The 15,225-nt window shown below is 48.3% G+C and overlaps 1 protein-coding gene across 1 annotated transcript; it reads left to right on the top strand.

Annotated features, from left to right (window-relative positions):
* Nucleotides 1–367: 367 nt before the first annotated feature.
* Nucleotides 368–13,872, top strand: LOC116981454 (zinc finger protein 615-like). Its single transcript, XM_033034508.1, has 7 exons — nt 368–1,965; nt 5,427–5,631; nt 7,011–7,028; nt 7,699–7,950; nt 11,483–11,716; nt 12,115–12,255; nt 12,534–13,872. Exons 1-7 carry the CDS (start codon nt 917–919, stop codon nt 13,548–13,550), a joined length of 2,916 nt encoding a protein of 971 aa, XP_032890399.1. The 5' UTR covers nt 368–916; the 3' UTR covers nt 13,551–13,872.
* Nucleotides 13,873–15,225: the final 1,353 nt, after the last annotated feature.

The raw sequence follows: 15,225 nt of genomic DNA, 5'->3' as shown, positions 1-15,225 counted from the left end.
CCAGTATATATCCTCCCATCAATCTGTTGCAATATTTTGTATTTCCTTTGCCTCGGTTTACACAGCTTCCCATTATACACGTGCCTGTTACTCGTCTTAACGATTGAAAGATACTGCATGGAAACAGTCCCTTTCCCCACCGATTTCACGCCTAACATCAATCACCAATTCACACTGTTATATTATCCCAAAGAAGGATACAAAGTGCTCTCCCTCCTTTCTTTAAAAAGTGTAGTTACATTGGCTACCCTCCAGTCCACAGGAACTGATCCAGAGTCGAGAGAACATTGGAAAATGATCACCAATGCAGCCACGATTTCTTGGGCCACCTCCTTGAGTACTCTGGGATGCAGACCATCAAGACCATGGGATTTATCTGCCTTCAGCCTAACAGTTTACCAAACACTATCTGTTGTGCTACTTCAAGTAAGGATTTCATTGTTCTGTTTTGGGACATATGACAAATGAGTCACAATGACAAATGACTCACTCTTGACTTAACTCTTGCACCAGCCACGGAAATGTCGCGTTGCTCATAGTGGTGATGTGGGGCTTGCCCAAAAGATGAGGCTGCCGTCATTGATGGTGTGAAAATCTGGGCCAAATATTAGGCAGGTGGTTGGCAGAAATGACCCATTCCATTGCAGACGGAAAGAAACTCAGCAAATTCTGATGTGGAACTCAAGAGAAAAGATGAGGGTTTGTTCCCCCTGCTTAGTTTCAGCCTCGCTGTCTCTGTGTGATGTCAGTGCTCACCATTAGAGACTAAAATTACTTTGTGTGAAACACTGACCATTACCTATTAATGTTTGTTGTAATCTCTTTTTACAGGGTAGCACAAGCAGAGGATTTGTGTCCGGGAATCTGAAACTCATTCAGTTCACCAGCACCTGAATGTGTGAGAGGCATTCACAGCATGGAGAAATTATTCCCCAGCTCTGTGTATGGGCAGGGATTCACTGAACCTTCCCACCTGGTGCCCCACCAGCAGGTTCATCCTGTGGAGAAACCATTTATCTGTCCCGATTGTGGGAAGGGATTCACTCAAACGTACAACCTGAATCGACACCGACAAACTCACACCGGGGAGAGGCCGTTCACCTGTTCTGAGTGTGGGAAGCAATTTGCTCAGTTAATCCACATGAAAAGACATCAGCGAATTCACACCGGGGGAAGGCCGTTCATCTGTTCTGGGTGTGGGAAGGGATTCATTGGATCATCTGAGCTACTGAGGCACCAGCGAGTTCACACTGGGGAGAGGCCGTTCACCTGCTCTGTGTGTGGGCAGGGGTTCACTGATACCTCCCAACTGGTGACCCACCAACGAGTTCACACTAAGGAGAAACCATTTACCTGTCCCGAGTGTGGGAAGGGATTCACTCAAGCATGCCATTTGAAGAGGCACCACCAAATTCACACTGGGGAGAGGCCGTTCACCTGTTCTGAATGTGGGAAGGGATTCATTCAATCTTCGGAGCTACTGATACACCAGCGGGTTCACACTGGGGAGAGGCCGTTCACCTGCTCTGTGTGTGGGAAGGGATTCATTGGATCATCTGACCTACTGACACACCAGCGAGTTCATACTGGGGAGAGGCCATTCACCTGCTCTACCTGTGGGAAGGGATTTACCAAGTTCTCCAGCATGAAAACCCACCAGCTAGTTCACACTGGGGAGAGGCCATTTACCTGCTCTGAGTGTGGGAAGGGATTCACTCGGTCGACCATCTTGATAAAACACCAGCAAATTCACACCGGGGAAAGGTCGTTCACCTGTTCCGAGTGTGGGAAGGGATTCATTCATTCGTCTACATTACTCAGACACCAGAGAGTTCACACTGGGGAGAGGCCGTTCATCTGCACTGGGTGTGGGAAAGGATTCACACGATTTTCCCACCTGATGACCCATCAGCGACTTCATACCGTGGAGAAACCATTTGCCTCTCCCAGTTCACATTCACACTGAGGGGAAAATTTTAATAAGTTTTTGGTTTTGTGTTTAACCATCACAGTCGTTGAATCCAGTTGCAAGCCCACAAGTAACTGTTGGTCTAGTTTAGAGATACAGCACGGAAATAGGCCCTTCGGCCCACCGGGTCTTCGCCAACCAGTGATCCTCGCACATTAACACTATCCTACACCCACAAGGGATAATTTTTACATTTACCAAGCCGATTACACTACAAACCTATATGTCTGGAATGTGGGGAAAAACCCATGCCGGTCACGGGGAGAACGTACAAACTCCGTACAGAGAGCACCCGTAATCGGGATCGAACCCGGGTCTCCGGCGCTGCATTCACTGTAAGGCAGCAACGCAACCGCTGCACCACCGTGACTGCAGTTGTACTCTGCAGTTGCTGCTGGTGTTCATTGCTGAGTTTGTTCTGCTGTTGTTTCTAATTCTATTACTGGGCTGTTAATAACAAGGCTGGAGTTTAATATTCTAGCTTTGTGACTAATAAATGTATTCTGTCGAAAATGTGTCTGTGCGTGAAATGTACACAGGGAGGCCATTCGGCCCCTTCCAGTATATATCCTCCCATCAATCTGGTGCAATATTTTTGTATTTCCTTTGCCACGGTTTACACAGCTTCCCATTATACACGTGCCTGCAATTCGTCTCAACGATTGAAAGACACTGCATGGAAACAGTCCCTTTCCCCACCGAACATCAATCGCCCACTCACACTGCTATATTATCCCAAAGAAGGACACAAAGTGCTGGAGTAACTCAGCTGGACAGGCGTATCTCAGGAGAGCATGGATGGGTGACGTTTCGGGTCGGGTCCATTCTGCACACCGATTGCGGGGGGGAGGAGAGAGCTGGGAGAGAGGAGGGGCAGAGCAAAGCTTGGAAGGTAATCAGTGAACACGGGAGCGGCAGATGGTTCGAACAAAGGTCAAGAGATTTAAACAGAAGGTGCCAATTGTGAAGCCAGAGGAAGGAATGTGGGTGGAGGGCATGTGAGAAACTGGCGTGAATCAGGTGGGCCATAGGTCAGAGAGGGTCATAAGGTCATGTGATGGGAGCAGAATTAGGCCATTCGGCCCATCAAGTCTACTTCACCATTCGATCATGACTGATCTATCTCACCCTCCTAACCTCCTCACCATAACCACTGACACCCATACCAATCAAGAATCCATCTCTACTGTAAAAAATATCAAATGCCTTGGCCACCACAGCCTTTTGTAGCAAAGAATTTCAGATTCATCATCCTCTGACTAAAGAAATTCCTCCTCATCTCCATCCTAAAGGAATGTCCTTTCATTCTGTTGTTTAAGAAGGAACTGCAGATGCTGGAAAATCAAAGGTAGACAAAAATGCTGGAGAAACTCAGCGGGTGAAGCAGCATCTATGGAGCGAAGGAAATAGGCAACGTTTCGGGTCGAGACCCTTCTTCAGACTTCTGAGGTTGCCCAAAATTCCTCACCAAATGCAGCCTGACCAGCGAATTCAAGAGCCTCCCTTATACATCCCTGTTTTCGTATTCCAGCCCTCTTGAAACAAATGCTGGCATATATTTGCCTTCTTTATGACCGATTACTCATTTAGAAAATAGTCTACGCCTTTATTCCTACTACCAAAATGCATGACTCCACACTTTGTGCGCTATATTCTATCTGCCACTTTTTCTCTGCCCACTCTTCCAGCCTGTCCAAGTCCTGCGGAGTTCCTGCTTCCTCTACACTAGCTGCCCCTCCACCTAGCTTGGCCACAAAGTCTTCAATCCCCTCATCCAAATCATCAATATACAACGTGATGAGAAGCGGCCCCAGCACCGACCCCTGCGGAACTTTTCTAGTCACTGGCAGCCAACCAGAAAAAGCCCCCTTTATTGCCACTCTTTGCCTTCTGCCATCCATCCAACCATGCTAGTATCTGCCCTTTGATACCATGGCTTCATCTTCCTTAGCAGCCTCACGTGTGGCACCTTATCAAAGGCTTTCTGAAAATCTAGGTAAACAACATCCACTGACTCTCCTTTGTCTGTCCTGCTATTTACCTCCTCATAGAATTCCAGCAGATTCGTCAGGCAAAGATCTCCCCTTCACAAAACCATTCTGACTTTGGCCTATTTTTATCACAAACTTCTTAGTACTCTGTAAAGGGCACTTTATACTTCACCGTAAAGTGTTATCCCAAAGAAAGACACAAAGTGCTGGTGTAACTCAGCTGGTCAGGCGTATTCTCAGGCAGCGTGGTTTCTAGTTGGGTCAATTCTGCCCACTGATTGTAGGTGGGGCGGGGGCTGGTAGAGAGGAGGAGAAGGACAAAGCTTGGAAGGTGAGCACCGGGGGGAGGGGGATGTTGGTTCGAATAAAGGCCAGAGATTAAAACAGGTGGTGCCAATTGTGAAGCCAGAGGAAGGAACGTTGGCCATAGGTCAGAGAGGGATGCGGGAGAAATGGGTTGTCACCTTACATCGGAGAACTCAATGTTCATACTGAAGAGAGACACAAAAACGCTGGAATACCTCAGCGAGTGCGGCATCATCACTGGAGAAAAATGAATAAAGCGACGTTTCGGGTCGGAACGTTTCATCCTTACCTGCCTTGCTGCAGCTGGGACATTTGCAACTGTTCTATAGATGGGGTACGCAGTTAGAAACTTTTCTGTCCATTTTCTTCACAATTCGCACTGTTTATCCTGTTGGGCCCACGCCTGTTTTTCGCTGCATTCAACAGTCCCTCCAACAGTCTCCTCCCATTATCCCAATCCTCACAACCATGTCCGCTCTCCCCTCCCCTCACAACCAAAGATCATAGAGCAGAGTATTCCTCTAGTATTTTTGCTCACAACATCCTCACACCTCCCAAATCCCCCCACTCTCCTCTCCTCACACCACCCTCCCTTCACACTATTATCCACCCCTCCCTTCAATTCAATTCAATTTATTGTCATTTGGACCCCTTGAGGTCCAAACGAAATGCCGTGTTAGATATTAAACTGATAAGAACAGATACTACATTAAAACAGGTGGTGCCAATTGTGAAGCCAGAGGAAGGAACCTAATTCCTTCACAACCACATCCTCCCAATTTCCCAGCCACTTCCTCAGCCCTCCACCCCTCCCCTCACGTTGCCATCCACCCTTCCCCTCACAACACCCCCAACATCTTCCCACACACAGCATCGTTCCCTCCAACCACCCTTCCCTCTCTGCCGTTCCTCCACCGCCCTCCTTCATCACCCTCCACTCAAACCACCTTCCCCCCCCTCACGACAACGACCACGCCCTCTCACACCCCGCTCCCCCCCTCCCCCACCCGCTCCTCCCTCCCCCACCCGCTCCTCCCTCCCCCACCCGCTCCCCTCCCCCCCCCCGCTCCTCACCCTCAGGCCGCGCGAACCCAACCGCCGCCGCTCGCGCTTCCCGCGCGAACCCAACCGCCGCCTCGTGCGCTTCCCGCGCCCTGCAGCTCCGCCGCGCCTGCGCACTGCCCCGACCACCAGCTGCGCTGCCGGCACCTGCTGGGGGTGGGGGGTGTTGGAAAGACCGCGCAGCCGCAGTGGCTACCGGGGACTGCTGCCGGGCATGCACCCTCGGACAGAGGCCGGCTGCCGATACCGCACCTGCGCACCTCAGTGAACCCGCCTTCGCCTCTCATTGAGCTGCGGTCAAGGGCAAAGATTATAGAGGATCTTATTATATAGATTATAATCTTTGGTCAAGGGGTCGTCGACATTCCCGCAACCTCCGGGATAATTAAGCTTCGCCCCCCCTGCAGAACTGACTAAGGTTTAAAGCAAATCAGCAGTTTAGGAGAACGAGGTAAACTAGAAATTGAAGGGAGATGCAACACCTGCCCTTTAACCTAATTCCTTCCCAACACCCAGGGAGACAAACTCTCCCTTAAATCCATCCAGTGACTTGGCCTCCACTGCCCTCCGTGGCAGGGAATTCCATAAATTCACAACTCTCTGGGTGAAAAAGTTTTTTCTCACCTCAGTCTTAAATGACCTCCCCTTTATTGTAAGATTGTGGCCCCTGGTTCTGGACTCGCCCAACATTGGGAACATTTTTCCTGCATCTAGCTATATCTTATAGAACATATTTTATATGTTCTATAAGACCCCCCCCCCCCCCCCCTCCTCAATCCCCTCGTCCTTCTAAACTTATTTTCCATGTGACCGCGTGGGTTTTCCACGGGTTCCCTCAGCTTCCTCCTGCACTCCAAAGACGTACAGTTTTGTAGGTTCTTCCAGCATCTGCAGTTCCTTCTTGAACAGTTTTGTAGGTTAATTGGCTTTGGTAAAATTGTAAATCTTTCCTAGTGTGTGGGATAATGTTGGTGTACAGGGTGATCACTGGTCGCTGCGGACTTGGTGAGCCAAGGGACCTGTTTCCACGCTGTATTTCCAAAGTAAAGGTGAGCGAGGATCCAGAGACTGGACCTCAAATCTCACACAGCAGATGGATGAGAATTTCAGATAAAATAACTGGGATTATTCGGAAGTAGCATTAAGCATGGAAACAGGCCCTGCATCCCAACTCGTCCATAACAACCAAGGTTATCTGCCTGAGCTGGTCTCATTTGCCTGCATTCGGCCCATATCATTTAAAATGTTGTAATTGCGGACAGCTTGATTGTAATCGTGTATAGTCGTTTCGCTGACTGGATAGCATGCAATTAAAAAAATGTCACTATACCTCAGTACATATGACAATAATAAACTAAAAGTAAATTGTACCCTCGACTTCCATACCAACCACCGGCCTCTGTGAGGAAATAGTTGCCCCTCAGATCCCCTTTAGATCTTTCCTACTTAACCTTAAACCAGTGCCCTCTTGTTTTAGGATCCCCTACTCTGGGAAAAGACTATGACCATCCACTTCTTCTTTGCCCTCATTTTATGAACCTCTCCAAGGAAACCCCCCAAACTTCCTTCACTCATTGGAAAAGGATCACAGCCTATCCAATCTTCTCATATACAAGCCCTCCAGTCACAGGGACTCCCTTCTGAAACTTTCTCTTTTGAATACTTCACTCTTGCTCTGGCAGAACCGCATCCTTCTGATGGTAATGCGACCACAATGGTACAAATGTTGGTTCATCAATGTCTTATGGAGCTTATAGGCGATCACGGTAGTGCAGCGGTAGAGTTGCTGCCTTACAGTGCTTACAGTGCCAGAGACCCGGGTTCGATCCTGAATGCGGGTGCTGTCTTGACGGAGTTTCTACGTTCTCCCCGTGACCTGCATGGGGTTTCTCCGAGATCTTCAGTTTCCTCCCACGCTCCAAAGACGTACAGGTTTGTAGGTTAATTGGCTTGGTAAATGTAAAAAATGTCCCTAGTGGATGCAGGATAGTGTTAATGTGCGGTGACCCGGTGGGCCGAAGGGCCTGTTTCCGCGCTGTATCTCTAAACAAAACAAAACTAAATCTCAAGCCTCCGTCCATCTGCTAATACACCCCCTCCCCTGTCGCCTGTGTTCATCTGTCCTCTTCTTGCTACTCCGCCACCTCTACAGTCAGTCTGAAGAAGGTTTCCGTCTTCAACTTCCACGTTCTCCAGAGTTGCTGAGTTAGTCCAATACTTCGTGGATTTCTTTGGTGAAGCAGCATCTTCAGTCTGAAGAAGGGTCTCGACCCTAAACGTCACCCATTCCTTCTCTCCAGAGATGCTGCCTGTCCCGCTGAGTTACTCCAGCTTTTTGTGTCTATCTGCAGTTCCTTGTTCCTTCACAAGGCTGCGGAGGATCGGCGGCAGATGGGAGCAGGGAGCCGGGCGCGGAATCAGACAGCACCGTGGCCCGGCCTGTGGAACGGCCCTCAGCTGCGGGGAGAATCCGTGTGGCCCTCGGGGACACGGTGGCCCGCCAACTGGGGACGGTGTTCGTTCTTCCCGCTCTCCCTCCGGGCCCCGGGAGATTCTTGTGCGTCAGTGAAGACCCTTCATCAGACTGATTTTAGTGGGGCCAGTGGTGCAGGCCAACGACTGGTAATTAATATATAGTGGAAACAAAGTGCCGGGACAGCTCAGCATCTCTGGAGAACGGGTGAAAGGGGCGGGCGGTGGAGGGGTGGGGGGAGGGGGGGGGGGTGATGTGCTTAACAGATGGTAAGGTACCCACTCTCTCTTTCACCCCCTCTATCCCTTGCACACTCCTTCCTATCCTGGTTATTTCCCACACACTTTTTTTGCAAACACATTGCAAACCCTTGTAACCCGGTTTTATTCAGCTTCCCCTCCCCTGGTTCCATCTGCTTTTCACCCACAAGCTCGCTCCTCTCCGCTATTCCCATCTTCCCACCGCATTGAAGATGGAGGAAGAGTCATTCCCTACGATAATCCTCAACACTGGTCCTCCTCAAGGATCCGTTCTCAGCCCCAATCTTTCTTTCTCGCACACCCACGACTGTGCAGCTAATTACAAATACAATTCAATTTACCAATTTGTGAATGATACCACCATCGTGGGCCGTTGTGAGACGGAGTACAGAAAGGCGATTGAAGTGTAATTGTCAGTGTATGCAGTGTAAAATCGTCTCTAGTGTGTGCGGGATAGTGTTAATGTGCGGGGATCGCTGGGCATCGCGGACTCGGTGGGCCGAAGAGCCTGTATCTCTAAACTAAACTAAACTAAACTTCTGAACCTGGTGTCAAGAAAACAACCTTTATCTCAATGTCAGCAAGACATAGTGAATAACTTCAGGAAGGGAAGCGGTACACGTACACCAGTATGCATTGTGTTTAGGAAAGAACTGCAGATGCTGGAAAATCGAAGGTAGACAAAAATGCTGGCGAAACTCAGCGGGTGCAGCAGCATCTATTTAGCGAAGGAAATAGGCAACGCTTCAGGCCGAAACCCTTCTTCAGACCGAAACGTTGCCTATTTCCTTCGTTCCATAGATGCTGCTGCACCCGCTGAGTTTCTCCAGCATTTTTGTCTATCCCCAGTATACATTGACTGTGCCAAAGTAGAGATGATTGTAAGCTTCAAGTTCCGAGGAGTAAATATCACCAGCAACTTGTCCTGGACAACCCATACCAAAGCAATGACAAAGGAAGCACACCAATACCACTACTTCTTTAGAAGTCTTAGGAAGTTAAGGGTTTCCCTAATAATTCTCACCAACTTCTATAGATGCACCGTAAAAAGTATTTTATCAAGATGCATCACAGCATGGTTTGGGAACAGCTCTATCCAAAACCACAAGAAATTGCAGAGAATTGTGGATAATAATAATAATAATAATAAATTTTATTTGTGGGCGCCTTTCAAAAGTCTCAAGGACACCTTACAGAATTTAACAAGAGTAAAAAACATATAATCGGAGTTAAATAAATAATAAAGACATCACCAATACACAAATTAAAGACAGAATTCGATCCAAAGACAAAAAAATCAAAAACACAACGTGAAGAGAAAGCAGCGGCAGCTAAACCGCGCCAGCGTCCACTCTCCCTTCCGACAGCGATCATGGACACAAACTGAAATAATCACTTACATGCAGCCCAGGCCATCACATAAACCAACGTCCCTTCCATTGACACAATCTACACTTCACGCTGCCTCAGCAACACCACCAGCATAATCAAAGACGAGTCTCACGCCGGTCACTCCCTCTTCTCCCCAAGAAGTACTGAAGTATGGAAACGCACACCCATATATTCAGGGACAGTTTCTTCCCAGTTGTTATTAGGCAACTGAACCATCATATCATCAACTAGAGAACGGTCCTGAGCTACCATCTACCTCATTGAAGACCCTCGGGCAACCTTTAATCCGTATCTACTAGACTTTACCTTGAACTAAACGTTGTTCCCCTTATCATGTAGCTGTACATTGTGGGTTGCTCGATTGTAATCGTGTAGTCTTTCAGCTAACTGGTTTGCAATGTGTTGGCAAAAAAAGCATGGATAGTGTGAATGTGAAGAGGATGTTTCCACTGGTGGAAAGCTTCAGGGTAAAAGGACATACCTTTAGAAAGGAGATTAGGAGCTATTTCAGTAGCTGGAGGGTGGTGAATCTGTGGAATTAATTATGTGGCAGTCATATCAATTGGTGGCAGTCAAATCTGTGGCAGTCAAATCAATTGATATTTTAAAGGCGGAGATTGACAGATTGTTGATTCGTATGTATGTCAGGCGTTATGGGGAGAAGGCAGGAGAATGGGGTTGAAAAGGAAAGATAGATCAGCCATGATTGAATGGTGGAGTAGACTTGATGGGCCGAATGGCTTAATTCTGTTCCAATAACTTATGAACTTCATTGTAGCTCGATACATTGTCCTAAGGCCCCTGCTGTTTAGTCTGCTTACACACGACTGTACTGCTAGACTCAATAACAACTTCATCAACAAGTTCGCTGATGACACAACAGTGGTGGGTCTCATCAGTGACAATGATGAGTCGGCGTACAGGATGGAGGTGGAGCTGCTCACAGGATGGTGCAAATCCCACAACCTCATTCTCAACGTGGGAAAAACTAAGGAGATGGTGGTTGACTTCAGGAGGGCGGGAAAACAACACCATACACCTCTGCACATCGATGGAGCTGATGTGGAAAGGGTCAGCAGCGTGAAGTTCCTAGGACTCCAGCTGTCAGATGACCTGATGTCCACAACCAACACCACAGTACTGGTCAAGAGAGCCCAGCAGCGACTACACCCTCTCCGAAGACTACGTAAAGCAGGTCTCCCCACTACACATCTACGAACTTTTTATAGGGGGACAATCGAGAGCACATTAACCAACGGCATCACTTCCTGGTTCGGGAGCTGCAAGGCGTACGAACGGCACCAACCTGACAGGATTGTGAAGACCGCCAGCAGGATTATTGGTGCTCCACTCCCTTTCTTGCTGGACATATACAGGAAGAGATGTATCAACAGAGCCATCTCCATCATCAAAGACCCCTACCACCCATCGCATCACATATTCTCCATCCTGCCATCTGGGAAGAGGTACAGGAGCATTAGCTGCAAAACCAGCAGGATGCTCCTCAGCTTCTTCCCGCAGGCTATAAGACTGTTAAACGGACTTTGTCCCCTGCCAAAGTATCGCGCACCAACCACCAACCTGGACAGAGCTTCCACTGTCGTGCCGCTGCCGATCGGAACGCCTGTTGATGTTTAGTTGAGAGTAGTGTTAAACTTGTTCATGATATATGTATTTTTATTTCTATTTATTTTTTACTGCACACTGAATGGACACTGGTTTGAGTAACGTTTTTTTGTTTCCTCTGGGTATGTGAGTATTCAGGAAAATAACAATAAAGATATACAATACAATACAATACACGTGACAGTAAACTCATCTAAACAAAACCATTTTCCATAGGGTTCCAACAATCTTCCAGATTAGATTCCATCCCCATTAGTCATCTGTCTGCATTGTCACCGCCCAGCCGAGAATGTGGCTTGTACGAGCTTGTTTGTTGCGTCTCGACATGATAACGGACTATTGTCCATCGGGGAACGTTGAGCCGGTGATTTCAGATCATTTCCATGGCGCCCTTTTTACCCAGAAATCTCCGCGCCGCAGAACTCGCTCTATGTTGCAGACGATACCAAGCGCGCAGGCGTGGAGAGCCCGGAAGTGTTGCGGCCAAGTCGCGCATGCGGTCAGTGGACAAAAGACTCCGGAGGATCGGCGGCGGGTAGGAGCGGGGATCCGGGCGCGGGATCAGTCAACACCGAGGCCCCGGCCTGAGGAGCGGCCCCCGGCTGCGGGGAGAATCGGTGCGGCCCTCGGGGACACGGTGGCCCGTCACCTGGGGTCCTCCCCCCTCTCCCTCCACACCCGGGCCCCGGGGAGTTTCCCGCCCGCCCGTGATGGTGCTGGCGGCGACCGGATCATATCGATTGCAGGGTGATCGATAGGCCGGTTTCTGGATCGCGGGGGATTGTGGGTAAAGAGGCGGCCATGGGTACCACTGCAGCGCTTCATTGCCACAAACACAGTGTGTTTCGAAGCGCAAACATGGATTCCTTGGCCACCGGGCAGTCTCATCAGCAGATACAAGGAACGGCAGATGCTTGTTAACAAAAAAAACCCCTGCACATAGTGCTGGAGTAACGCCGCTGGTCAGAAGAATGGTCAACAAACCTTCTTATCCACAAATGCTTCCTGACTTGCTGAGTTCCTCCAGCACTTTAGTATTTTTTTAGAGAGTATGAATACCGACCTGTGGCATGCAAGAGCATTAACATTGTTGAATTCAACGCCATTGATCACCTGGAGGTCATCAGTGATCAATATGTATACTGTACCAATCACAGGAATAGCATGTTGCTCAAAGTAAGGACATGGGACTTGCCCAGTAAGTGAGGCTACCTCCAGTGATGGAGTGAAAACATGGCCAAATGACTGTCCGAAACGGATCACTCTGGTACAGACAGAAAGTAAATCAGAAAATTTGCTGTTGAGCCCATATAGAAGATGGCGACTTGTTCACCCAGCTTATTTTCAGCCAACCTGTCACTGTGTGATATCACAACTTGTCATAGACACTAAAATGACTGTGTCTGAAGCATTGATCTTTATCTGTTAATGTTTATTGTAAACTCTTTCTACAGGATAAAACACGCAGAGGATTTGTGTATGGTAATCTCAAACTCAACCCATCATACCAAGAGTGTTCAGTTCACCAGCACCTGAACGCGTGGGAGGGATTCACTGTGTCAGCTGAGCAGATGAGACGTCAGGGAGTTCACAGCATGGAGAAATTATTCATCAGCTCTGAGTGTGGGCAGGGGTTCATGCAATCTTCCCACATGGTGACCCACCAGCAAGTTCTCGCTGTGGAGAAACCATTTGTCTGTCCTGATTGTGGAAAGGGATTCACTCAAGCATGCAACCTGAAGAGGCACCAGCATATTCACACCGGGGAGAGGCCGTTCATCTGTTCTGAGTGTGAGCAAGGATTCACTCATTTGTCCAACTTGATAACACATCAGCGTGTTCACACTGGGGAGAGGCCGTTCACCTGCTCTGTGTGTGGGCAAGGATTCACTCAATCTTGCCACCTGGTAACACACCAACGGGTTCACACACTGGAGAAGCCGTTTGCCTGTCCTGCTTGTGGAAAGGGATTCTCTCAAGCCTGTCACCTAAAGAGGCACCAGCAGATTCACACTGGGGAGAGGCCGTTCACCTGTTCTGAGTGTGGGAAGGGTTTCATTCAATCTTCAGAGCTACTGACACACCAGCGAGTTCACACCGGGGAGAGGCCGTTCACCTGCTCCGAGTGTGGGCAGAGATTTACAAAGTTCTCCAGCATGATAACGCATCAACGTGTTCACACCGGGGAGAGGCCGTACACCTGCTCTGTGTGTGGGAAAGGATTTACCCGGTTGTCCATCATGATAACACATCAGCGGGTTCACACTAGGGAGAGGCCGTTCAGCTGCCCTGAATGTGGGAAGGGATTCATTCACTCCTCCGCGTTACTGACACACCAGCGAATTCACACCGGGGAAAGGCAGTTCATCTGCTCTGAGTGTGGGAAGGGATTCTCACAATTTTCTCACCTGATGGCCCATCAACAAATTCACGCTGTGGAGAAACCATTTACCTCTTCTGACTGTGGGTAGCATTTCACTGGTAATTCGAACCAGCGAATAGACTCTGAGGAAAGGACATTCACCTGTTTATAGCTCGATTATCTGAGCTATTGGTACACCAGCGTGTTCACACTGGGGGGAAAGTTTAAATAAGTTTTAGTTTGATGTTGCAGCTGATGTTCATCACACCCAGGTCTAAACACTGGTCATTGGGCACAGTTGGGGTTTGTTCTGCGGATGTTAAACAACTTTATTGTCATTGCACAAATACGAATACATTTACAACGAAATGCAGTAATTCCAAGAGTTTAATATTCTGGGACTGTGACTAATAAATGAGTTCTGTTGTAAACCCTGTGTCACAGGTCCTTGTATCAGTCACTGCAGCACACTCAATGTTCGTGGGCGTAATTGGTTAGAACGAGATTTCTGTTGGGTTTTCGAAAACCAATTAACAGTGACGTTTGAAATTTATTCAGCATAATAAATATATACAAAACAAGATTAATGCAAAAACTTCCGACACTCTCAGCGGCTATACATACATTAATTAGCATCATATTTGGTAGTGTTCACAAAACTCATTATATGAGGCACCCTTCAGGCTTGCCATTCATGTGGCTCCCTTCCCTTGTTTGAGTCCCTGCCCCCCCCCCCCCCCACCAATGTCGCACAGTGGATGTACCCTAGACTATGTTCCTCCCCTACAGAGCCTCGGTGTTGGCCTCAGCATGTACTCCTGCAGTCTGGAATGGGCCAGTTGGCATGTTTCCTAGTCCTGGTCCAAGCTGAACAACAGGCTGGCATACACATTCTTACTTTCCAGGTGGTCTGATCCAGAGAGGGAAGCCAAGCATTCCCCGTTGATCTATTGTGGCGGGCGGCGATTCGTGCAAGGTCCAGTATCTTGCAATGCGAGAATTTGATATGCGTGATAACGAACCTATGAAAGAAGACATTGAAAACGACCAGAACTGCTTATATTCATAGTTTTGGAACTATACTCAATTAAACCAAATATATATAGCATTTCATATTTTTAGATTCCAGTAACTAAAATAAAACTATTAGCTATTAAAAAGACCATTATTTTTGAATGTACACAAAAATGCTGGAGAAACTCAGCGGGTGCAGCAGCATCTATGGAGCGAAGGAAATAGGCGACGTTTCGGGCCGAAACCCTTCTTTCCGGTTTCCCTTATTTTTGAATGTCTTGTGGGAAAAATGAATGAAATCGCGATTTGTGAATTATTTGGTCTCTGAAACCTCATGGTAATCCAACGCGATTTTCTACAAGCACAACTTTTCTGAGCAACACAGCTTGTTGAAGAACTACAGTATTTTCTTTCAAAGTTTAAACCCCTTTAAGGTTTTGATTTTCATAAATAATCGAATATATTTCTTATGGGAGCTCGACATGTTAAATTGTCTGCTGCGTCTCAACGTGAAAACACGGACTTGGTGCATTGGGGAACGTTGAGCCGGTGATTTCAGATCATTTCCATGGCGCCCTCCTTACCCAGAAATCTTTGCGTCCCAGAACTCGCCCTATGTTGCAGGCGATACCAAGCGCGCAGGCGCAGAGAGCAGGAAGAGGTGCGGCGCATGCGGTCCGTGGACAAAAGACTCCGGAGGATCGGCGGCGGGTAGGAGCGGGGATCCGGGCGCGGGATCAGTCAGCACCGAGGCCCGGCCTGAGGAGCGG

Source organism: Amblyraja radiata, chromosome 15, assembly GCF_010909765.2.
Source record: "Amblyraja radiata isolate CabotCenter1 chromosome 15, sAmbRad1.1.pri, whole genome shotgun sequence".
NCBI classification, from domain to species: domain Eukaryota; kingdom Metazoa; phylum Chordata; class Chondrichthyes; order Rajiformes; family Rajidae; genus Amblyraja; species Amblyraja radiata.
The sequence above is the reverse complement of the archived record's forward strand: the minus strand, read 5'-3'. Positions and strand labels throughout refer to the sequence as shown.